The sequence below is a fragment of the Lepisosteus platostomus genome, chromosome 10 (genome assembly GCF_059453375.1).
Source record: "Lepisosteus platostomus isolate fLepPlt1 chromosome 10, fLepPlt1.hap1, whole genome shotgun sequence".
Classification (NCBI taxonomy): Eukaryota; Metazoa; Chordata; class Actinopteri; order Semionotiformes; family Lepisosteidae; genus Lepisosteus; species Lepisosteus platostomus.
Genome location: NC_142620.1, coordinates 52,333,903 through 52,358,589, shown reverse-complemented (window position 1 = coordinate 52,358,589; position 24,687 = coordinate 52,333,903). Strand labels below are relative to the sequence as shown.

The 24,687-nt window shown below is 46.6% G+C and overlaps 1 protein-coding gene and 1 long non-coding RNA gene across 5 annotated transcripts in view; one reads left to right on the top strand and one right to left on the bottom strand.

Annotated features, from left to right (window-relative positions):
- The window catches only part of LOC148653998 (uncharacterized), a 43,123-nt gene that overhangs the window by 648 nt on the left and 17,788 nt on the right, over positions 1-24,687 (top strand). The window contains exons 2-4 of one of the 4 annotated variants that reach the window (XR_015924908.1): positions 3,489-3,637; positions 5,027-5,104; positions 24,433-24,620. This is a non-coding gene — a long non-coding RNA (uncharacterized LOC148653998). Of the gene's footprint in view, positions 1-3,488; positions 3,638-5,026; positions 5,105-15,770; positions 15,979-24,432; positions 24,621-24,687 lie in introns of those variants that run through there. The other 3 variants (XR_015924911.1, XR_015924909.1, XR_015924910.1) reach the window with 3 other exon arrangements.
- On the bottom strand, positions 11,939-15,626 carry LOC148653999 (POU domain, class 3, transcription factor 4). Its single transcript, XM_088597136.1, has 2 exons — positions 15,533-15,626; positions 11,939-15,286 (listed from the first exon to the last, which is right to left on the bottom strand). The coding sequence occupies exon 2, from the start codon at positions 14,472-14,474 to the stop codon at positions 13,386-13,388; it is 1,089 nt and encodes a 362-aa protein (XP_088453262.1). The 5' UTR covers positions 14,475-15,286; positions 15,533-15,626; the 3' UTR covers positions 11,939-13,385.

The window sequence follows — 24,687 nt, the reverse complement described above, 5'->3', positions numbered from 1 at the left end:
TTTTCAATTACTTCAAGTACTTCAGTTGTACGGAGGGGATTTATATAGGAACAAAAATGTAGGCGGTTAGGAAAAAGGCTATCGGGGAAAAAAAAACTGAAATGTGTTTACAGCTTATGTATATTCAGTGGTTGCGTTGTGTTATTTATCACTGGGGGGAAAAAACAAGTAGAGAATTGGCTTGGCCCATGGAGAATTGTAAATAATAAAGAAAACATGGCAACGTTTTGATTCCTTATGGAAATCTGTATTAAATGGCAAGAATGTGTTTGGGGAAAAACACTGGAATTTGCGCAGGGCTTGGGATCATCTGGTCTGGGAGAGTTCTGAGGACAGCCCACATCAAAGCCCGGCTGAAGCTCCAAGTGTGAAGGAAAACCTGCAGACTCAGACCTTGCAAGACCTGGGTTGGACACCCCTGCAGTAAGACACTTTGCACTGAAGGGGCTGAAGTAGACCGTGCTGTCCTGCGTTACTGGTGTCATCAGCCTGCTTACAGACTGTGCATCTGTGGTTGCTTGCAAGTGGGGGAACATTCTGAACCATTATCGCCCTACTCCCCACCTCGCAACCTCCGCTCTTCAAATTCTGCCCTCCTTCCTGTCCCCCAAGCCCGTCTACATTGTATGGGTGACGGGACCTTCTCCTGTTATGCCCCCAAGCTCTGGAACTCTTTGCCCAAGGATTTCAGAGAGTCACCTTCTCAAAACTCCTTCAAATCCTGACTCAAAACCCTCTTCTTCAGAAAAGCCTTGACTTCACTGGTTCCATTCTTCACCCCTCTGCTCTTCTAAGTACCACCAACCCTGGTCTCCTCTATTGTAATTGTATATTGTAATTGTGTCTTATCTTGTGTATTCTTCTTGTTTATTGTTGTATTCTTATTTATTGTTGTTGTCATCCTGTAAAGCGCTTTGAGAAGCCACCTTTAAAGGTGCTATATAAAATAAAGTTTATTATTATTTTTATTATTTTCATGAGAACACTTGGCAGTAAAATGTTTGCAAAACATCTCGTATCTGATTTTCTTTCGAGGGGCTTGTATCTTTCCATTTCAGTCAGTGGGTGGTCTGGAGTCTCCCCCTCTCTGTTGTACTCCGCTGAGCTTTCCAGTTGACTTGCAGTGTACATGTCTTTGAAGTCAAGTGGCTGTGAGTGCAGGTGGGCGACAGCAGTGTAGAAGAAACCATCTCCCAGTGAGGGGAGATGTGCTTTATGCGCTGCAGTCGCCTCAGCCTGCAGGTAACTTCTCTGGTGGGACTGGGCAGTTCGGATACCCCTGTGGTGTGTATTTCTGCACTGTAACCCTGCAGATGCTCCAGCCTTTCCTGGGGATCTGCTCCATCCATGAAACCTCTTGATTGAAGCTCAGAAGCACTTGAGCGCCTGAAGCACAGTTTTAATTAAAAGAACATGCTGTTCGTAGTTAATTTTCTCTCTCTCTCTCGCAGACAGTTCACAACACTGGCCCTTGCCTCCCCTGCGCTGTGCTGTCCTGTGCAGTTGCAGCCCCTCGGGCTCCAGGTGGCAGTGTTGCGCCGCTCGTGAGGGCTGTGCTGCCAGCAGCCTGGCTGATGCACCACGAGCTCTCTGCTGCCTGCTGTGCTGGAGCCCTCTGTTCCCACCACAGCTGCCTGTGACTTTGAGTGTCATTGAGATGTGAGGAGAAAGCTTCACAAAACAGGGCTTCGACAAAGGTGGCGGATCAGGGACGGGTGGAGGGATCTTCCTGTACAGCAGTTCGGGTTTTAACAAGGTCTTACCAGCTGACCCAAGGAAGCAGAAAAAGCTCATTTTTTTAACTCATTTTCAGCCCATGTTTGGGGGGGAAGACAAGTTAACCAGTGTGAAAAATCCCAGTATTGTCATACGAACCTGCAGGCTCTTCTGCTGTGCAATCTGAAGTGGTTCAAAATACAGTTCAAGCTTATTTCCATTCCTTTGGTCAGTTTCAAGACTGAAGAGACTGGTAAAATAGCAGCAGTGGGCGGTGCCTCACAGCACAGAGCCCTGAGGCGTTAGATATATCCTGTTGTCAATCATGGCTATACGTCTCTATATAGCACCTATAATAGCTCTACAGCTAAGGTTGCTGCTGGAAGAGGTGTTAATGGGCCCAGTAGGGGGCGCTCACCCTGCAGTCTGTGTGGGTCCTAATGCCCCAGTAGAGTGATGGGGACACTAAACTAAAAAAATGCACCGTCCTTTAGAAAACCGAGGTCCTGACTCTCTGTGGTCATTAATGATCCCAGGGCGTTTCTTGAAAAGAGTAGGAGGGTTATTCCTGGTGTCCTGGCCAAATTCCCCTCTGATCTTTACCAGTTAGGCCTCCTATTAATCCCCATCTCTGAACTCTGTTCTCCTCCCCACTGAGAGCTGGTGTGTGGTGAGCGTTTTGGCGCACTCTGGCTGCTGTCACATCACTCAGGTGGGGCTGCGCACTGGTGGTGGTGGAGGGGATCCCCATTACCTGTAATCTCTTTGAGTGGAGTGTCCAGAAAAGTGCTATAGAAGTGTGAGGGTTATACCGTATATTTACACATTGCAGAGGAACTGTACTTCAGTGCTGGATGAAGCGAGACCCTGTAAATCACTCTCTTGGTGCCTTTGGGATCTCTTGGGGGTGAAAAGCACTATACAAATACAATTGATTATTATAATGGGCAGGAAGCAGCGATTGCTTGGCTTTAAAGCAGCGGGCATTGTGATCGGCTCGGCTCCTGCCAGCCATAAGACGTAGCAAGTTAAAGCCATTCATGCAGGGATCCCTGTGGTCCTGTCCCATCGTTATCCATTTTAATTCCCTATATAAAAAGGCCTTTTTTTCCCCGGAGAACACCCAAGAAGGGACACACGAGGTGTCTCCCCCATTGCACTCTGAATCCAAGCTGATTTTCAGGAGTGTGTTGTAGTCCGAGTACAGCCCTGGTCACTATTACTACCATGAGTGGGTGTTTAGAGGTGATCATTCGTGCCTGCATTAAAATATTTCTCCACGTGGCATAATGGCTGTTTCTGATCAGGTTATCCCCTCAGTTATTTCTCAATAATGGTGTTTGTCTCTGTCTTCGAAGAGTAAATTTAGGATGCGGTCAGGTCAGGTCCTACACAGGTCCGGTCTGTGCTCATCTGTTTAGGTTCTCAGCACGGACCGTTTACAGTAACCGGTCACACTTCAGCTGCGTGTCATTGGATGGGTGAGAGAGAAGAAAAAAAATAAGGGGTCACCTGGCACAAACCTGAGGAGAACATGCAAGCTCCACACAGACAGGCACCCAAAGCTGGAATCAAGCTCGTGAACCCTGGAGCTGTGCCGCAGCAGGGCTAACCACTACATTACAGTACTGTCTGCTAAAATGACGGTTTTAAGACCTGGAGGACTGGATTTTAGGCAGCGATGAAGTGGTGGAAGTTGCCTTTCACAGAGGTTTAACTCCTATACCAGCTGCATGTAGTAAAGTGTATTTTTTTTTGGTTTTGATTTTCAGCCTCTTCATACACGGGCTGGCTAGAGTAAATATCACAGAAGAAAGGAAGGCACAGGTTGTCGTCGGGAGCCATGTGTTTATTTTTTTGTCTCGTTGTCAACTCAATTAAATTAGAGAGCACAAAGCCAGGCTGACATCACCGCAGAGAGGTAAACATACCACTAATTAGATTGCCACAGTATTCTTTGTTTTGTACTCAGAACATTAATTACCTCTAATGTCTTCAATGTGTCCTGTCACAATTATTATTTTTTTTAAGTTTTTGGTTTTCCTGAAAGTAGCATGCTTTTCAAGATCTGTTTTTTTTTTCTTCTAATTTGATACTCTGTTACTGGGGTGAAACCATGCTCAGGTGTGAATTTATTTATTCCAATTAACTGCAGGCCCCTGAAGTAAGCCAATTAGTGCGCCACACTTAATGAAGTCATTAGCTGTCAGATTAGCTTTTCGAAATGCTTGTCACTGGTACAGGAACAGGCACAACACTTGGCTAATAAAACTAGCAGAATTAATGGACTGAGCAGCATAGATAATGAGTTAATGTGGAACATATAGGACAGAGACTGATCAACCCACTGTCTCAGATGAAGATATCATTGAGGTAGTCATTTAGTTAAAAAAGATTTCTTCCTTTGCGGTAAATATTCTCCTTTCTCTCATATATTAGCGCTTGTCGAGGCTTAAGTGGAGAGTAAATGCCTGGGCTGAGTGTAAGCCATTATTAATGCAGTTTGAACCTTTCTTTTAATACTGCTTTTAATTTCTATTGTATTTTTCTTCTACATTTTTTGTAGCCTAAGGGGAGCTCCTTTTTCCTCTTGGAAAAACCGCAGCCGGCAGAAGCTTTCTATACTGTAATAGATTCTCCCTCTGGAAAAGGGGATCTGCTGCGACACTTTACCCAAGATCCGAGCCGCTCGTCTTTGACGGCGCACGCTCTCAGGGCACAGGCTGCTTGTGAAAGTGACTGGGCCAGGTTGTTGCACTGTTCAGGATTTCTCAATGACCACTGCGGGCCAGAGCTGCTGCTGCTGCTGCTGCAACGGCAGTCCCACGAATGACGAGCTGTGCCAGTTGCAAAGCGACCGTGGGGAACTGATTGAAGTTGACGTTGCGCTGCTCCAGTAGGGTGGGTAGACCTCTGGAGCTGGAGTTCATCTTTTCCAACGGGGGGGGGGGGGGGGGTTACATTCTTCTGGCTTAGGCATTGGTGCTGCTGGCCCCGCTGTAGATCCGAGCTTTCTCCCTGGCGCTGCTCCAGACTCCAGCGGTTGTGCATGCACCAGTGTGGTAACGTAACTGGTATTTGTGTGCAACTGTTGTGGGTTGGGTGCTGCTCCTTTTCTGTTGGGAGTGATACCATTGGCAAGTTACGGGTAGCTCCCCAGCTCCCTAGTTTATGCAATAGTGATTTCAGCAGCTGCCTCATCTGAGCTCTCTAGCCATCACTTGAGGCAGCTACCAAAATCCCAGTTGATCCATGTCCAAAAATACTGGGCACTGTGAGCAGGCTAAAATGCTGATGCTTTTACTTTCAGCAGAAGAGGTGCTGCTCTGAAGTCGAGCTGACAGCTACCCTGCTGCCTCGCTGCATGTGCAAGCCTGTGGATCAAGAGGTGAGCTGGGCTACTCTGACACCCTGCAAACAATTCTAACAGTGATCAGCTGACCATGGGCAAACACGGCGGTGCAGTGCCCTTAACACACCCTTAACACTGAGCTGCTCTCTCAACACACTGCGGCCCAGCACCCTTAACACACCCTTAGAACTGAGCTGCTCTCTCAACACACTGCGGCCCAGTGCCCTTAACACTGAGCTGCTCTCTCAACACACTGCGGCCCAGTGCCCTTAACACTGAGCTGCTCTCTCGACACACTGTGGCCCAGTGCCTTTAACACACCTTAACACTGAGCTGCTCTCTCGACACACTGTGGCCCAGTGCCTTTAACACACCTTAACACTGAGCTGCTCTCTCGACACACTGTGGCCCAGTGCCTTTAACACACCTTAACACTGAGCTGCTCTCTCGACACTATACGGCCCAGCTTCCTTAACGCACCGTTAACACTGAGCTGCTCTCTCGACACACTGCAGCCTGGCAGACTTAACACACCCTTAACACTGAGCTGCTCTCTCGACACACTGCCTGCTCAACACCCACCTGCCAGCAGTCAGTTTTCTCCGATCGCAAGATGCCTGTTGAGTGTACTACCCTGAACTTAAGTGAATCGTAAACGTGAAATTGATTTAGGTAACACAATTAATCTTATCAAGAGTTGCTCTCTCCAGCCCCCCCTCCCCCTTCCCCCACAGTGGGTCCTTATAAGAGATGTTCTTTCAGAGAGGCAGGTACCTCTCCACAGGTCCTCCAGTCAATTGCATGCTTCAATCCCACTATCTGATTATTGGATTCTGTTTTTTTTTTTTGCAAGTAATGCAAAGCTGTTTTTTTTTTCTTGCCGTAAGTCAGCCTAAGTCCCCAGTATTTCCGAACTCGGAACAGCTCCTTCTGCAGCGCTGCAGCCCATGTGTTTGATATTAAAGCTTATATCAGGAGGCAGGAACAAATTGAAAAAATATTTATGTTTATCTGAGCCAGACCGGGTGAGGTTGGAAACCTTATAACAAGGTACAGAGGTTGTGGCCGCTGCTCAGGCAACAGAGCAATATTGTGATCATTTGTGGTGCCCCAGAGATCGCTTGTGTCCCTGTAACGACTCTATCTGTTGTTTTCATGTCAAATTAGGCAACAGACAAGCTGCTCCTGCCTAATGGTACCAATGAAGAGTTTTAATAAATTACAAAACTGCAGTCCGGGAGCTCGTGGAGGCTCTGCTTGCACGCGGACAGCTCCAGTATTACCACCCTGTTAGAACTGAATGAATCCCCCAGTATTACAACCCTTTATAACTGCATTAAACTCCCACTGACACAACACCAAGCACACAACGGAGCACGCGTGCAACAGTTGTGTTCTGGCCATTTTTTGTCCTGCAGGGCCCTACTCAGCTGAGCATCCTGAAAGCGTGACACTTGTGCCACGGGCACGGGGGTACCGGACGATCCCGCTGCTGCTTTCTAGACGGTCGAGTTACTTCAGTGCTTTGTAGGTTAGTCTGTTGTTTCATTTCAGACTGACACCGGGAGACTGGACGTGAATCCCCTGTAGGATTGCTCAAAGAATTAAAAATGCGAAGTTGATCTTCTATACCCGAAGAAGAAATAGAATGTTATTAATTTATTTTCTATGGTTGCATCCGAATTTTCCTCCGGTGAAATTTTAAGACAATGAATTCTTCAAAGAGAAGATTAAAAAAAAAAAACATTGCGCGGTGCTGTCTTATTCTTCAGCGGTTGTGTCAATGCTCCCGTTAAGTGCAATTCTGCTCGACACGAACACAATGTCGCCAAACATCCATGAATAATTTTGTAAATTTCACAGGATGAATATTTATGTACAGAGGAGACCATGGACATTAACGAGGAGATAAATGCAGTATGTCCAAACCGGAGGGACTCAAAAGGCTCAATTTTCCACAGGCTTTTCAGTGCGGTAATTTTTAATTTGCATCATTGTGAGGCTCCGCCGCTGTGGCCGTCAAGAAGTGAAGTTCGTCCTCCGCGCTCATCGGCGCGATCGGCTCCTCGGTTATCCCCCGGCCAGCTCCTCCGCCCGCTTTTTGGAAATATTTATTTTACAAGCGAACGTTTTCCATTGTCGCACAGATTCGCGTTGCCGCAGTGTAGCTGAACAGACCCACAGGTTGAATGAACCCAATGCGTTTCGTGTACAGAAACTGTAAACACGTGAGCGTCCCGGGCATTCTCAGCCCCTACAGGAATTCCCCCATAGGCGGGTTATAGGCACCTGTAGACACGTGTTTGTGGGCATTTCTATAGGGGTCTTTAAAGGGCACCGCGTGGGTTTAGGCACTAGGGTTTGTCTTGCTGTACCGTGATGTTTTCTAGGTCTACTCCAAAGCTCTTAGACATTTCTTAACATGTATTAAAACGTGGTGCGTCATGTGAAATGTTCAGATGTTGGTTGGTATAAGTATATTAGTTTTCGCCTGTCATTTGTGATTTTTGCTACATGTAATTTTCTCCAGGCTCGATCATGGTTTTTTTTTTTTCTTCTTTTCAGTGCCTCTAATCAGTGAGTGTGAAATGAGCAGGAAATTCTGGCTCTGTTGACCTCATCGGCTACCCTTTACAGAAGTATTTCGGGCTGTTTTGGTTTTTTTTTAAAAATAGTTTAAGGTATTTATTTTAAGCGCTTGAGTTCCCCGTTGAAAACTTTTATGTTGGCATGTATTTATCGGAGAAATATATGACGTGATTTCTCAACCCAGACCTCGGCACCAGCCGTGCGCTCTCTTCCCCCTCAGTAGAAGAGTATTTCCTGTCCGGGATGAAGGCCGTGTAATGGGACTGCATTGCCCTTTTCTTTTTATATGTAGAGTTAAATTAAGAAATTATTACCACCATGCATTATGTATACCGAATTGGTACCGCTTCACAATGTTTGGCGCTCTTTTAAAAAAAAAAGTTACATTTTTTCTGCCAAGCTGGTTATACGTGCGGTTTCTTGTTATTTGCGACTAACGAAAATTCTCCATGTGGACGTAGCGACGCAGGCACTCGAAATTGACGAGTCATGTGGCGACCGGCTGGTAAAGCCCACCGCCACAGCGTGTCCGCCTTGAGACCAGGGCTGTGTGTGGCGACACCTAGTGGCTGTGACGGGGGGCTGCACGGCCAGGGGTTAAACGGCCGAGACGCGAAAGGAATCGACGCCCGAGAGCCGCTTCCTTATTTAAATTGCCTCCTGTTGACCTTCTGGAAGGTAGATCCTGCAGTGGCGGGTCTCTTAACTTAAAATGTCACCGGCGCTGGAGAACTGGGAGACGGGGGAGCGCTGTGAAATGTTAACGGCCTCACGTCCTCGAGTGAGCAGGCTGCGAAACCATTAATTTTATGGCCGCGGCCGAAACCGAGCTCATTTAACCTGGAGAAGTGCGCGGCTGGGGTAGTTCCCCCCTTCTCCAGAAGCAAGAGAGATCCCGAGAGCGTGAATGAAATGGTACCGTGGGTTGAGAAGTTTGGGGTGGAGTGTGAAAAAGTGAAGGGAGACTGTTAGGCTTCACGTGGTCGCTGCTGTAGAGACAACACCTCTGGGCGCTATAGGCAGGCTTGCCCGCGACTCTGAATCTGCTGTATTGCCAGACGACAGCGTCAGGAGCCGGTACAGGAGGGATGAAAATAAGTTAGAGGGATGGAGGGCCGGGGGACAACGGGTCTAAACCTCATCTGGTTCCTAGGCCATTGCATTTGGTGATGAAGCCAGGCCTATCCCAGATGATTGGTAGCGAGCGTGTTGTCTCTTTCTTGGTGTTTGGGGCCGAAACTGAGACCTTATCCCCTACAGCCAGCATCGCCGTGGCGATAGGGATGGGAGATTGAAAGTTTGCGATTCATGGCTGAGGAAGGGTATAGGACCCCGCCTAACGCGGGCACGGTTTTTCCTTAAACGGCGAAGAAATCTCCTAGGACTCGGGTGGTCAGGTGGAGTCTTTATCAATAAAAGCAGCTTGCATATTCACATGATAGAACTACGGTTGTCACCGTGCTTCTGATGCGGCTACGCAGTCTCGCCATTCATGCCCCCTGTGACTCGGGTGCATTCTTTAGAAAACATCCCGGGCGAACGCGGGGCTACCGCAAGGCGGGCGACGGGGGGGGCGAGTCTCGAGGTGTTCTCGAAGCGGGTCAGGTCCCTGGTGCCCCTGTCTCCGTCTCGCTCCCGCTTGCGGCCGAGCGCGCGCGGGCCTGTGCGGCGGCGGCGGCGGCGGCGGCTCGCGCCAGTGCATACATTATCCGGAATATTAGTATTCCAGTCAGGGCCCGGTCTCGAGGCAGGGCCCGAGCCCCTTCCGCTCCGCGTTCCGCTCCGCCTGGCGACCCCTGCTTTCCGCAGGCCCGGCCCGGCCCGGCTCACGCGCGCCTTCGGCTCTGACCGACACCGTCTCCACGTGAAATAAATAATAAGGGGTGCCTTATTTTCAAAAGCTTGAACATTTCCAATGCGTGCATCGGAACTGAAAAAAAGAGTAGTGCCTATATCCATTTATATATATAGTGAGCGAGTCGTTCTGAGAAACCTTTAGCTGTGCAAGATGCCGAGTTCTGAAGCTCATACATAATTTATAGTGTACTAGTCTGTATGTGTTGATGTGGGGCCGCTTCCTGCGGCTTCAAGGCGCGAGAGGACGGGCGCAGGCGACACACCACGCGAGACAGGCGCTGTATCTCTGTCTGCCCCGGTCCCTGCCGGCCGACAGACCCCGAGACACGTACACCCGTGTGCTGCGGAATAAAAGGTACTTTAATAGCAAGTACAGTAGTATCCTTCTTGAGCAGAAACTGTCAGTGTTTTAAGGTGCTATTATTTTGTCGCCTTTTCGGCCTGTGTAATCTGTCACCTTTATGACCCCCAGAACACAATTCCCCTTCCATGTCTCATTTTGGAAATATTTGCTGCTCAGTGCTGTAATTGGGGAACATTGCTATTATTAGTATTATTATTAGTATTGTTGTTATAATTGTTTTTATAGTCGTTATTATTATTGAATTACTGGGAGTCGATACAAAGTACGCAAAGGGTGTAACTATTGTGGTAAAAAGACTCAGGTTAGACGTGGATCCGCGCAGAGAGCTGCTGTAGTTTCTGTACTGCACTGCATTTAGTTTATATGCGCATGGCGGATAAGCGCGTGTTTTACGAGCAGTTGAAATACTGTATCGGCCGGTATTTACTTTCGGACCACGGGCTTTGTGTTCGCGCGGCTGCAGGACGCCAGTGTCGGGCCTGGGCGAGAGGACAGGCGTGGGCCTTGTCACGCCGCGGCCTTGGGGGTGAGCATCCCGCTGTCTCCGGTGGGCTCGACGGCCGCAGTGACCGTTCAGCCGCCGCCGGCCCTGTGCGGTAGAAGCCCGGAGTATCGGCATACTGCTAAGCGGGGCTGTGTTGCCGTGCCTCTTGCGGTGCAGGCCTTTTCCACGCGTGAGCGAGACTGCTGAAGGACGCACACGCGCCGGGTGGCCCCCCGTCTGGCCTCGCTCGGACTGCACAGACGCCACGAGAAGCGCGCTTATTTTCCGTGGAAAACCCGCGCGTAGCCTGTAAAAACGCCGGGCTCTGGCGATCCCAGTCCTGCCCTTATACCGAATGTAGAGACGAGCATCCGAGAAGGTGCCGCACAAAAACTGCGCAGGCATTCGCTGGCGGTTTCATTTAGCCGTTAACGCTGAGGTACTAGTTCACATTGACATGTCCTTTCTTCGCATACTTTCATGTAATAAACTACACCAGAAGTATTTTCTCCCCCACCCACGCAGGCCTGCGTGAGCCGCGGTCGCAGGGTGTCCCTTTGCCTGAAACGTGCGCTCTGGAAGAGGGAAAGGCTTCAGGAATGTGTTCGACCGGCGTTTCCGATAACAGACAGTCGGGCCCGGTGCGCCCCTCGGAAGGAGAATTCTAGACGCGGCTTTTAACGTTAAATTCGCCCTTCCTGGTGGAGTGTCAATCTTTTTTCTCTGCATTCTCCAAACGGCAGAATGAAAAGGGGGAAAAAAAGCAACGACCGGTTTAATTGTGTTTTGTACGAGTGTGAGATTTTATTTTATTTTATTTTTACCGTGAATTATATAAACGTTATTGTTCTATTATTTCAGGTTAACGCCGTTTATTTTGTCAGGATCAAATACCCTATGTTGCCCTCATACAGATGTTATTTTGTTAACACCTAAAACGTTCTTGTTTGAACACGGTTGTTTTCAGCATTTTCGGTGTGTGAGTGTATGCGTTTCATAGCTTATATACCCAGAAAAATAACGCAGGAATTCACCAACATACAGTACCAGCCTCGGGAAACATTACGATCCGATGATTATCTTTTTACCATAACATCTGTGGTACATAAGTAGAGGAAATTCATTTAGGCATAAAAACACTAGATATAAGCCTTTTAAACATACATTTGCACAAATCTATCGTCTGTAGAACGTTGCTCAAGGTTTATCTGCGCTACCCTGATTCCTTTAAAAATACAGAATGACACGTTACTCCGACCGCGATTTGGGAACAAGCAATCCTGTCTCTAATAAGAAAACGCCGAAAAAAACAGAGGAAGCCGCAGAATATTGATATTAATCCAGTTAAAAGTCCACTTAAATTGCCCTATAAAAATAGGTTCAGTGCCGTGATAATTAAAGCACTTCAACAATAAAGCTCGATATTTATCTAAATCGTCTGTATACGAAAAGTCCCCAAACAGTTTTAATTTCTTAAAAAAAAAACATTTATTTAAACGGGTTTGACCTTTTTCATACAACAAATAAAATATATATTGCCAATAAACCCTCAACTAAAAACGGACACCCCAAAATGTAACAACAAGTTCGATTTTTATTATTCCAACATACATATTTTAACGGTTTTACATTTCGTTTCCAAAACATAATACAAGGTTTATACTGAAAATAAATAATCGCTGGAACTGCCGTAGTATTTGGAATAAAATTGCTGAAAACTTCAACTTTTAATGAAAATAGCGTTTATTTTACATCACTAAGTGCATGAATAAACTAAACGGTCTTTGTTTAAATTAATAACTTCAAAAAAGTTTATTATACAAAACTGTACAATAGGAAATATTGGAAGAAATATTAAAGACAAATCAAAAGCTGGAACATTAAAGATTACAAAACTTTAGATATTGAGCGTGTACAATAAAATAATATATAATGGCACACAACGTTTTCGTATTGGGAATTATCTTATGGTTCTGTTTTTAATGCCAAATGTTTAACACAGTAATATGGTCGAGTATACTATCGGACTGCTAATCCCTTTTTTCGTTTTCCGTGAAGAACCATAAAACATTGCACGCCTGTGCATTGCTCTCTTAAATAATTGTTTTATTTTTTTTAAAAAAGTTGCTTCGTTGGTAGGTACCCTTGAGCTGTTGTATTTCTCCTGTGTTAAACCGGGTAGTAAACCTTAAAAGAACACCGAGGATCACGATGCTTCAGGTGAGAAAGCAACTGCGCAGCTCTTGTGCGTGTAATGCTGAAACGCAGAACCTAAAAAATATATATTTAAAAATATCCAGGTGCTAAATCTCGCTAAGTTGTTTGTACAGTACAGCTAACCGTATCAAGGTGTCTTGCGTGCTCACATTACACTGCTGTGAGGAGGAAGCGGTTTGTATCCACCAGCGCACGGAATTCATTCTCTCAGCAATGTGCAGGGAAAACAAAAACATTCGAATCACAAAATGATCCATTTTCCCCCCTATTATTCTTCCGTGTGGGTTCAACACCGTGAGAGGCGCGTAGATAGAGGGAAAAAAACAGTTCTGTGAGTCTAACGGCAGAGCAGCGCACGGACAAAATTAAAAAAATAGAGATCTAAAATAATCAAATGATTTGGCTGTGAATTGTGACTGATTCACCTGATGTTGTGATAACCAAGGCGCTGGGAGGTTATTCAGAGGCACACGTCTGTATCGAAATCCTTGCAGTAGAAACGATTGAAAAATAAACACGTTTTCGTCGTTGCTGCTGTTCTAAACGGCGTCCCGTTCATGACTCGCACAAACATTGGTCTGCAAAGGTGTATTGCCCAAAAAACGCTGGAGAATAGGAAAGGGGGAAAAATAAAAGGGAAACTTGGTTTTGTTTTTATTTTCTTTCGCAGTGTCCCTACTCATTTACCGTCGTACCACCAAGGGAGCGGGAAGAGGGGAGGAGAAGAGCCCCTAATTGAAAAAGCCACTAGATTCCCATTGCTGTGGAAGAGTCTCGCGGGGTGAGTCCCGGCGCCCGGCTGCCGGTCAGAGATCGCGGCACGAGGAGCTGTCCGTGCTCGCGCTGTGCGAGTACACCTCGTGCTGCTGCGGCTCCCCCGGCGGGGTCATCCTCTTCTCCTTTTGTCTTCTGTTACAAAACCAGACGCGAACCACCTCTTTCTCCAGCTGTAGGCTGTCTGCCAAGGAGGAGATCTCCTGGGCGGCGGGCTTGGGGCATTTCAGAAAGTGGGTCTCCAGCACTCCCTTCACGCTCACCTCGATCGAGGTCCGTTTCTTCCTTTTCCGCCCCTGCGCCGCGATCTTGTCGATGCTGCTGGGGCTGCCCGTGGACGAGTCCGCCTCCTCCAGCCACTTGTTCAACAAGGGCTTCAGTTTGCACATGTTCTTGAAGCTGAGCTGCAGGGCTTCAAACCTGCAGATGGTGGTCTGGGAGAAGACGTTGCCGTACAGGGTCCCCAGCGCCAGCCCCACGTCCGCCTGCGTGAACCCCAGCTTGATCCGCCTTTGTTTGAACTGCTTGGCGAACTGCTCCAGCTCGTCCGAGGTCGGCGTCTCCTCGTCCGAGTGGTCGTGGCAGTGGTGGGCGCCGATCTCGGCGTGCTCCGGGGTGTCTCGCAGCCCCGGGTGCAGGCTCTGGGTCTGACCCGATGCCGGGGGAGGCGTCAGCCCGCCATGCTCCAGCATACCGTTGACCGTGAAGCCAGGCTGCGCGTAGATGTTGATAGGTTGTCCGCCGGTGTTTATGGATGAGTTATGAGCCGCGGTCGCTCCCCACGCACCTGGGTGATTTGTATGAGGCGAGTGATGGGCGACATGAGGAGACCTGTGATGAATGATCGCCCCGAGTTGGAGATCCTCCCGTCCCGGTTTCACGTCCTGCTGCTCCAGAGGGCTGGCGGCTAACGACGTTGCCCAGGGGCTCCCCTCGGTTAAGCTGGTCACCCACTGGTGCCCAAGAGGGTGCCCATTGCTGGGGACCCCCTGTAGGTATTCACTTTGGAGAAGTTTCTGGTGGTTCCTGAAAGGACTGCCTTGCTGCATGACCGGTGCATCTGTGTGAACCATAGAGTTGGAACTGATAATGCTGTAGGGATTCGAGGCAGCTGTGGCCATGCTTGCTTGCTGTAGATCCCCTACTAGTTATAATGTGGCAAAGGGAACCGCTTCAGCCTTTGACATCTACCAGGCTCGGGAGCCAAATCAGAAACCCGTTCCGAACTGGCAGCCCGGCCGCCCAATCGCCGCGGCGCCCGGACACGGGAGTTGCGGCTGCGGCCAATCGCAGCGCAGGAGGCGGGCTCTTCCTCGCCAGACTGGGGGGCTGCCGGGGAGCGAAGAGTTAACTCGACACAAAACAGGAAGTGAGTCAGTCCGCAGGCTCCATTGGGTACCGCTGTGTAATTGACTGTCCATGCTTCACAGATCTTATTAACTATTTCCTAACTTATTTAAGCACGGTTATTACTACTGGCGTTATTTTCTTTTCCTTTAAGAAACGCACATAATCCTTCTTGTCAGGTGGCGGTTCGGTTTTTTTTTTCCTCTCCCCGAGACAGCCCGTAGACAGCCGGAGACTCGCCACCTAATTGCATCGGTCGTTATTAAAAGCAGAAACGATCCGGTTCTGGAGGTGTGTAAGCGCGGTGCTTCTGGGCAGGTAGTTCAGAAAGCCGAGGCGCCCCCCGGCAGTCCGCTCTTGCCCCTTCCTGGGTAAGTCTAGAGCCGGTCGCGAAGGAAGCCGGGCGATATGGCTGAGGGGAATAACGGGCGGAATGGAAATAAACTGGACATCTGGTCAAAGAATAAAAAGAACCGGCCTCTGTTACGAACACGTGGATTTTCTCGAATGAATTATTTAAGAATTTTCCTTCAATTGCAAAAAGCTCAAACGTGCCGCCGCCGCCGATAAGGTCATCCAAATCCAACTGTTTTAGAGAAAAAAAAGGAATTGCGCCCGTGAGAGACAACCATTCAAAACATGAGAAGGTAGCTAAATTACCCCCAAAATAAAAATAAAAACGTGGTTAGCTCCTGGTATTTTTTTTCTAATAGTACATAATTATATATATAAAAAAACATAATTCGCGTTTCTAACTGTGTAAAAACACCGAGACATGAAACCTCCTATTTTTTTTCCCCCAAAACGCACAAATTCCTCCCCACACGCACACCTTTTATCAACGAGAGTTGGAGTCCTCCTGTTCGCCCATCGCTGATTTCAAGCCGCCAGACTGAGCATCTCTTTAAAGCGGGTGTTGCCTGTAGACAACAAGCGTCTTTGTGGTTGCTGTGTAAATTGTGCAAACGGGCGAGCACTTCCTTAAGAATCTCGACAGCTGAAAGTTGAAAAAAGACCTCTGCATATTTCAGAGGTTACCTAGCTGCATAATTATATTTGCCATTAGAAGACTACATCAGAGTCCCCTTATTGGTTTGAAATTCCATTAAATATATTGCAAGAGCTCGCAGGTTAAGCTTGATTTAAATTTGCATACATTTTCATACATTTAGCAGAAATAAAAGAAGGCTAGTAGCCACCAGAAAGTCATTAAAGACTGCGGTTTCTCTAAAGGACACTGATCAGAAGACATTTTTAAAGAAGCTCAAACACTAACAGGTGAGCTTTCTAACCACTGATGATACGAAACTGTAGTTTATTGACGCTGTAAAGGCTTATAAGTGACAGATTCGACTAGCTCGGGTCTGAGCGAGGAACGGCGTGACACGGGGATAAATTTATTCAATATATTAAGTAAACATGGACTGAGGATGTAGGATTTTTCGGAGGTATTTTAAAAAAATACGTTGAACGGGTTCTGTGAAATTAGCGCTCACTGATCGGCGTGTCAAACCTTAGCTGAGGGTCTCGGTGTGTTGTGTGTGGTTGTATGAAATCTTTACTTTTAGTTCTTAACTGCAGCTGCCTGTATTGTATCGCAGGAGCAAGAAACCCGGGGCTAAACTTCACAGCTTTATTTTTTTTTTAATTTAACCGAAAGGAAGCTCGGTTCTTTTTTTCTTTCTATAGTGTCGGAACCCCCTATTTATTTTATTTAAAATATTACGATTTTTTTGCCCTTTAGCTCGCAATTCGCTTAGTTTTTGGAAACCATTAAGGCTTGAATTTAAATTAACGGATTCCACCGATATCCAACATGACAATATTTATTTTTCCCCTCTTAACGCGCTGTTTTCATCCCTTTCTTTGCGGGTGCTAAAATGCACTTTCAAATAGTTGCGTGTATATGAATGCACGTGGAAACGTACATAGGCTATTCTAAAAAAATATACTTCTGACATATGTAGGCGACATTAGGGATAGACACAATGGCAAAGGACTGAAGCGCGAGTGTAAATGTAAATAAAGTGATTTTTTTAAAAATGAAATGACGAGCACGTCCGGACAGATTGTGTTGTTGATGTTCAATATTTCTAAGATGGAACCGGTATTCCAGAAGTGAATTTAATATCGGAAGATGCAGGAGACAAGAGTAAAGAGCTGGTGTTGTTTTTTTGTTTCAGTGCAAGACGAGCACGACCGCACTTCCCCGAGCCGCGTTCATCAGGCAATGTGGTTTAAACTGCGGGGCTGTTGTGTGGAGGGGTTCCTGTGGGTCTCTCTCGATAGTCTAAGTTTCCAAGTGTAACAGATGCTGCTCTCAAGCCGTTCCTTGTGCGGATTTGCTTTATTCAGCCCCGCATTTTTCTCCCCACGATCCGGGTTTCCATAGAGAACAGAATAAAAGACAACCGCGGCCACGAATGGCCGTCCCAAGCCGAATGAAAGAGCCCCATTCAAGAGAGGCCCTTGCTAGACCCGGTGCAAAATAAGAACCTCCGAAGCTACTGTTACGAGAAACTGAGATTTTTGTAGCTTCTCCAAACGGTGCAACCTTACAGGAGGGGGGGTGGGTGGAAAAAGTCTTCTTGTTTAAGATTTTATTTCGCGTTTAATCTTGGAGCCACGTGTTTCCGTGGAGCCACGGGAGAATTAAACGACGATGTTTAAAGTTAGTTATTCACACGGCCTCTCTCCCCCCAACCAGCGCACATCAATCAATAACACGGTATAATTGGAGATATGCATAACAGAGTTGACGTTCACTGTGAGGTCACTGAAACTGTTACAATCGCCGTGCCGCCTGGAGACGGGTTACAGCGCCCGTGCTGCAGGACACGAGTGACGCCGTGTTCTGGTCACCCCCAAAAGTTTCGTGTTTGGCTGGTGTTTTCATTTAGGTGGAAAAAAAAAATGTTTTATACGAATGCGCGCGTGGATGTCGGCATCCCGTATACGGAACGCGTGTTTGATATTATTTAAAAACAACAACAACAACAACAACAACAACTTATTTTTGCTACAACAAATCTTACAGGTGTTCTCCTTGTAAATAAAGGGTACACGCGGACGATTCATCCGTCTCGCTTGCACTGCGCTCAAACCGATTTTTTTTAAAGCTGCAACAAAATGATAAACTTGATTAAAAAGATACAAAAAAGGTCACAGAATGCGGATGACAGGACACTCGGCTTATTCCGAAAACATATTTATCCACCCTTTTCATCAAAGGAGAGGAAAGCAAAGCTCTTGTCGAACGGATCGCGAAACGCTTCACTGTTTTTATTCAATAACGTCTCATTTGAGCGTTTGAGAGATCAGGCTCTCTTGCGGTACACGCACTTTCCTTTATCCTCGCATCTCACGTCAGTCTTCCGTTTGCACAAGGGTGCATCTTATAGTTGTAGGGTTTGTTTTTTTTTTTTGTACGGTATGTGACAGCAGATTTGATGCGGTTGTGCGTATCTCGACACCTAGAAGACGGGCCTGCCCCGCGCGTTTAATCCGGCGTGAAGCTCGCGGCCGCCGCTGTCACTCGTGTGTCACGACCTCTCGAGCAGCGCCTGCACCTTCTCACAAAGACCAGCGCGCCCGGCTCGCGACTCCGGAGAGAGGGGCAACTTCATTTAAACAACTCCTACTCCTACTACTACTAAAACAGAATTCATATATCTGTCACGTTAAACACGGTACAAAACCCGCAAAAAATAGGCATAAAATGCGGCGTGGTTAACAGGTCTTGCTTTATTAAAAAAAGACTGATAACTTTTTTGTTAATGCATTTTCTGTAATTTATTTATTTTTCTTTCTTAGTGGTTGTAACGCCTTTCTTTTCTGGGCTGAACAGCTTTACGGAGGAAGACGCTTAATTTGGGAGTCTAAAAATGATAACGCTTTTTTTTAAAAAAAAAAACAAGTGGTGCTTCGATTATTTTAAAAAATGATCTCTTTGACTTTTTTTTCCCTCCAAATGATTCACGAGTTGTGATCGCGAATAGTCGTTATCTCGGCATTGTTTGTCGCCTTTAAATTGTTAGCGTTGTATTTGTAGGTTTGTGTCTTTTGTGTGTGGCAGGACCCTCGGTTTTTGCTGTTCTCGCTGGAGAAACGTGCACACAAACCGTCTGCTTTCGTTATGATTTACATTCATCAAACACTAACCTCGGACGTAAATGTCGACATTTTCTGCCTGATTTTTTTCTTCAATTCTTATATCCCCCAAAATTTCGGATAACAGTACAACAACCAAACATGCGAAATGGAAAACTGTTATTATTTATTATTTATTATTTATTATGTATTATTTATAATAGTAATAATAATAAACATTCGTGTTTTGGTGCTTCGAGTTGTCGGTCTCATTATCTGTGAGAACTGCGCTCAGTCTTGTCGATATCGTATCGAACATCCTGCATTTAGGGTTCATATGAACAGGGCGAACTTTTAATACGGTGACGTTTCTAAAGACGAATTTTGCTACCTTTTACAGTTAACGATTTTAAAATTCCCTGCAAGAAATACGAGTGTTACCCCCGTGTGTGTGTGTGTGTGACTGATAGCATGTTGCTCTCTGGGAGCGAGGGGGTGCCCGCGCGAGCGCCGCTCCGGCAGCGCCTGGGGGGGGTGAGGGGGTCCTCGAGGACGCTTTGGCACGGGGGCTCGGGGCTGCTGGGAGCCGCGCTCGAGCAGAGGAAACGCAGGGGGGAAATGTAGCGCACAAACAGGGCAGAGCCAAGCAACACACACACCCCGCGGCTCGGAGCGGAATGAGATATTTCCTAACCCCTCCCGACCCCCGGCAACTCCAAAATATTTCAACCAAGGAAGGAAAAAAATAAAATCGCGCCGGGACACCAGTTCCTCCATTCACAGCCCACAACCCGAGTCGCCAGGGATGCTGGAGGTGGAGGGTTTGGTTTCTGGCCTCGCTGGGAGTATTTTACGTGAGCCCGGTGAGCTGCACTCTCAGTTCAGACCGTGTCACCCCCCCCAGAGAATAAAAATAGTTTAACATCCACATGAAGCGACTTGCAGATCGTGACTCCCAGGCGTTATCGCCTGCTTGGCACGCGTTGCTGTGGTGGTGGTGGTGGTGGCGATGACGAAGACGACGCCGGTGATATCTGGGGTGTGGTAGTTGTGAAAAGTTGCTCTGCCCTGTTCTTGACGGGGCTGCGCTGAACTCGTCCGGGAGTGTGCGGCTGTGCAGCGCGCACGTCTTCAGCCTAATAAAAAGATACACGAACTGTCATCATCCGTTGAATTGTCAGATCGTCTCCCCTCCGCCTCCCGACCGCCACCCACGTCTCTCTCCGGCCGTGTACACAACCTATTACATCACAGCTCCGCACGGCTCCCAGGCCTGGGTTTAGAGTATAGAATAAGCAGAGCTGTCCGGGTTAAGACCGTGCTTTTGGTACCTTGTAAGCATTCGGGCATTTTCCTAAATTCTGTGTTTTTTTTATTCCTTGTCGCGTAATATCCACCCCCCCTCCCGTTCGTTTGCTCTAACGAAACGACTTTATTTTATTTTTTTTGAAGTCTGAAGTTAACGTGTCTCATGGTCGTCTGCTTGTTGATAATCAGCTGCCGGGGTCTGTTCACTTGAGCGGTGTGGAATGATTGGTTTATTTGGGGGGGAACATTCCCCGGAGTGGCCTAATTGAATGGCTGGTGATTTCTTAGAACACGGGAGTGTTAATGTTTGTAGCCTATGGCCACGCGAGAAAGATTTCACGCCATTTAATTCTTTAGGTGTGTTATAAATCGGCGCAGACCGCGGTTTGATTTTATTTTTTTTAAATGAGCTAAATCAAAGCACACCTGCGTTATTGATCTTTTCGGTCTTCAAGTCGTGTAATACGCACATAGGAGTGATAAAACGTTGATTTCCCGCTTCTGCGCTGACGAGAAAGTCGGGTGAAAACGGTACAAAAGTAGTAAAAACACTTTACAGAAACGCCTTAGGTAAGATATAACGAAAGAGTCCCAATAGGGTCGGTGACAATTGTTTTTAATCCCTTCACAGAAGACTGTCCCTTTTAATTTGGATTTTACCGCCAACAGTGTAACCAGGTACAAAGGTGCTTCAGCAGTCTGCTCTCCGGGCGTGTGTTTGAAGGGCTACAGTAGGTTTAAGAAGTGACGGTCGGCGCTGGCTTGAGTCGCTGTGTACGGAAGACTGTGCTTTTATTCACGCACTCCATAGGTCCTATAACAATATTTTGAGATCAGCCACTCTCAATTTTATTTTTTAAATTTTTTTAAATTATGTGCAGGGGAAAATATGTTCGTTTGGGGGCGGGGGCGAAAAAAAATAATTTCACCTAAAAAAACAAGTGGGCGAAAAGTTTGTCCGGATCTTTGGTTGAGCGGAGTCCCGGCTCGTCGCTCTCGGTGACAGGACACCCAGCCTCTGCCTTCCTCGGCGCCCCCAAAACTGAGCAGCGCGGGCCGGTAGCAGCGCCGGCTTACTGACATCCCGTATCCCAGGAAATTAATGGAAAAGCGGGAGAGGGAGTCTACCTTCTTACTTTTAAAGCAGCTCTTCGGCCAAAATGCCTCCACGCTTCCCCTCGCTTTTTTGAGCGCAGTCTGAAACATTTCGCAGCGTTACAGTATTCGCCTTCAAATTAGACGAAATAAGAGCATACAAATAAGTTAATTTATTTATTGTTGTTGTTGTTGTTGTTGATGTTATTATTATTATAAAATCAAAGAGACGAGAGTTAAATCGCTTAAGAATGCGTTTACAGTGACTGCAGCCCACGCATTGTAATTTGGTTGTGTGGGTGAGAAACGTCTGTGAGGTGTGTTCCTTCGAACCGGACCGAGTTCTGTGTTTTCACGGGAACTCCAGACCCAGGACCCAGTTCGGCGGCTCATATTCCGAACAGCAACGTGAAAAGGCGACACACGTTACGTCAATAGATTAATTAATAGTAATGAAAACAAAGCATCAGAAGAAACGTTAAACTGCGCGGCCAGCATCGTTTCCTGCGCACCACGTGTTGAAAATAATTCGATTGGAAAATGACGTGAGTTTTTATGGACTTCGAATGCAGGGAAGCTTATCGATTAACAGTCATTTTTTTAAAAAAAATATTTGAATAAAGAAAAAAAACGGAAGGAATGTCATCTTACGATGCGGGTCGCACCTCCTTAACAGCATCCCCAACCTGGAAGTAAAGAGCAGAACTACCCGAACCAGCACCGGGCGCCGGGCTGTGAAGCGCGTGTCGATAGGTGTGGACCAGGTGATGTTTTCCGCGTCTCCCCGCAGGTGTGGGGCCGCGGGGAGTGACAAGCAGGTATTCTACTGTACTCCAGGCTCTCCTTCGTACCTGGCGGGACGAATGAAGCAGCCGGGAGCAAACAGCGCCTTGTCGAACAAAGTACCGCGGGATCCGACGGCCGGACAGTGGCAGATCCAAAGATCAGCCCAGATTTTGACTCGTGAAATTGACTCATGACATTTTCATGTCTTGGGCATTCCAGTCGGGGGGGATAATTGTAGTAGCAGTAATCACACCAAAAAGAACATCATTTTTTTTTTTAAAAAAAGAAAGTTATGTCCGGCTGATGTAAGATCAGAAATGATCGGAAACAGGTGTAGAATAAAAGGACCTTATTTTTCCTTTAACTTTTTGAAAATGCCTTTTTAATGAATAAACGAAAAGAGGACTCCCCCTGTATTAGAGGATTCAAATACTGTACCAGCATGTCGGCATTGGACATAGTGCACGAGTTGTGTTGATAATTTTGGGATTCGTGTCTGTATGAACTAAACCGAGCGTTTGCAGTCCGGGGTCTGAACTGAAGAGATGTCTGGCAGAAATATGTAAAAGACGTAAATAATACATGCAGCGCCCTGAGGGGCTTGAGCAAGTCTTGTGAAATTTCTGCGCGTTGCAGTAATCAAGTTTGCGAAAACAGGCTGTAACCTTAATGTTAAAATATTTACATTACTCTCCAACTACTGCGTCCGAATGTTGTTAAATTCAGCGGTGGGCTATTTTTCATCAATATTAATAATACGAAGCTTAAATTTTTAAATAATGGCACGGAATGATATGTGGAGTTTAATTTTTAGTGTCGTATCTTAATGCATGAAAATACATTTTAAAGTTTGTCTTCGTTTCTGGGCCGGTAATTAGTACTTTCTATCTTCACGTTTAATGCCCTAAAATAAGATAACAGCACTCAGTTGTGTTTACCCACTGAAATGGTCCGCATATTGTTACAGTAAGTGACCGAATGAACCAACATGTAGTTCTTTAGACGGACTTTAAACGCGTTATGCATTATTCCGTAACGAAATTACATGAATTAAATTTGTTTTAATATCACGTGTTTTGGCTAAGTGGGGGATTGTACAGGTTGTGTTAATGTGGTTTAACAGAGAGGGCGAAGTGGCTGGTTTTCCGAGACGGTCGGTCCTGTACGGTGATCTACTACAACCCTGCGGCACCCGAAGTTGGTTTCCTGGCTCTGTAGTGTCTTTTTATTTGGGAGTATGCTTCCATTGCAATGCTCACTACTCCATTGGTTATTTATGCAGTTTTCGTTGGCGCTTCTAACGTTATAAAAACTTCTTTCTCTTATTAAAAAGATTTAAATACAACGCATGTAATGAAATTAGATACGCTCTGTAAAAGTTTTTTTTTTGTTGTTGTTGCAAAAAAAAAAACCTTGAACACAAGGCCGCACTATGTGGAAAAGGCCCGAGCGAGCGGGAGGGGACGGCGCACTCCGCGCGCGGCGGCTCGGGACTTGTTGCTGGCAGACACGCTGCCAGTTAGCGCGCGCCGCCACCTCAATATGCTTCCGGGATTTCGCGTTGCCGAACGCGGTTTGGTGTCTTTAGTGGGATTAATTTTGGATTTGATGAGTCTCCAGGCATATCGGGGATTATCCTGTAAATAAAAAAAAAAATCAACGCGGGCTTCAATTATATGGTGAGATAAAGAAGCCCAATGGCTTTTTAAGCACCCAGAAGATTTATTTCCAACAAAGCTTTAAATTACTTAAGTGCAGCATTTGAAATTTATATAGTTAGCCGATGATTTGGGGGGAAAAAGTGAAGCTAAACATGCATTGAAATGTTTGGTCATGTATGAAACGCGTTTTTTACCTTTTTTCATGTTTAGTGCTGTAACCTAAATAGTGAATTTATAGGGTCCCTTGGAAGGAAAAGATGACTCCTATATTGTAAATATTTTTCCAACGATACCAGTATTTTCTAAATCAAAAAATTTTTCTTTGCACAATGCCCTGGTGAATCTCTTAAATTCTGATACTCAACAATTGATCCCAACTGATCTTGTTTAAGTTGATCAGTTTTTGTTCTGTTCGTGTTGGTGTTAGAATAACATCTATTGAAACATCTCTCTGCACTCTCCCAAACTGACCTCCGAATTCAACCGTTCAAACTTGAGCGCCCCGTGAAGTTTGCTGCCACCCAAACCCGCTCCACCCCTTTCTTGGGGAAAAAAAGCCCCAGTAGATCAGCCTTACCACCTTTTTCACATTTCTTTGTTGTATTTATAAAACAAGCTGTTCATATTAAATGCAGCCCCTCTGCACCAGCCTACAGACACATGCAGTAGCCCCTGTGAGATCATCCAAACGCTTGTGTTGCGATCTGCTTTATAATGCCACATCGCATTACCATCTCTTTAACATCAAACACGCTCTCATCTTTTTTTTTCCCCTTGCATGCACAATGGACAGCTGAACTCAGTAAAAGGTCCCTGTAATGGATCCCCTCCGCAAGAGCTCTCCACCAAACACTCTGTACAAGCCCTGGGAGCCAGGTCTGGAGCTGGGGGCCAGGACGGCACAAAGGAGGGGGGCCCCGTCTCGTCCTCGCAAGGTGAGAGGGAGAGGCTGGACGGGCGTCTTCAGTCGGACCATGAAAGGTATCTTGCCCTTCTTATCACCCCCTCTTTCAAGGCACCCGTTTCTCTTCCTCTGCACCCGGGGGTG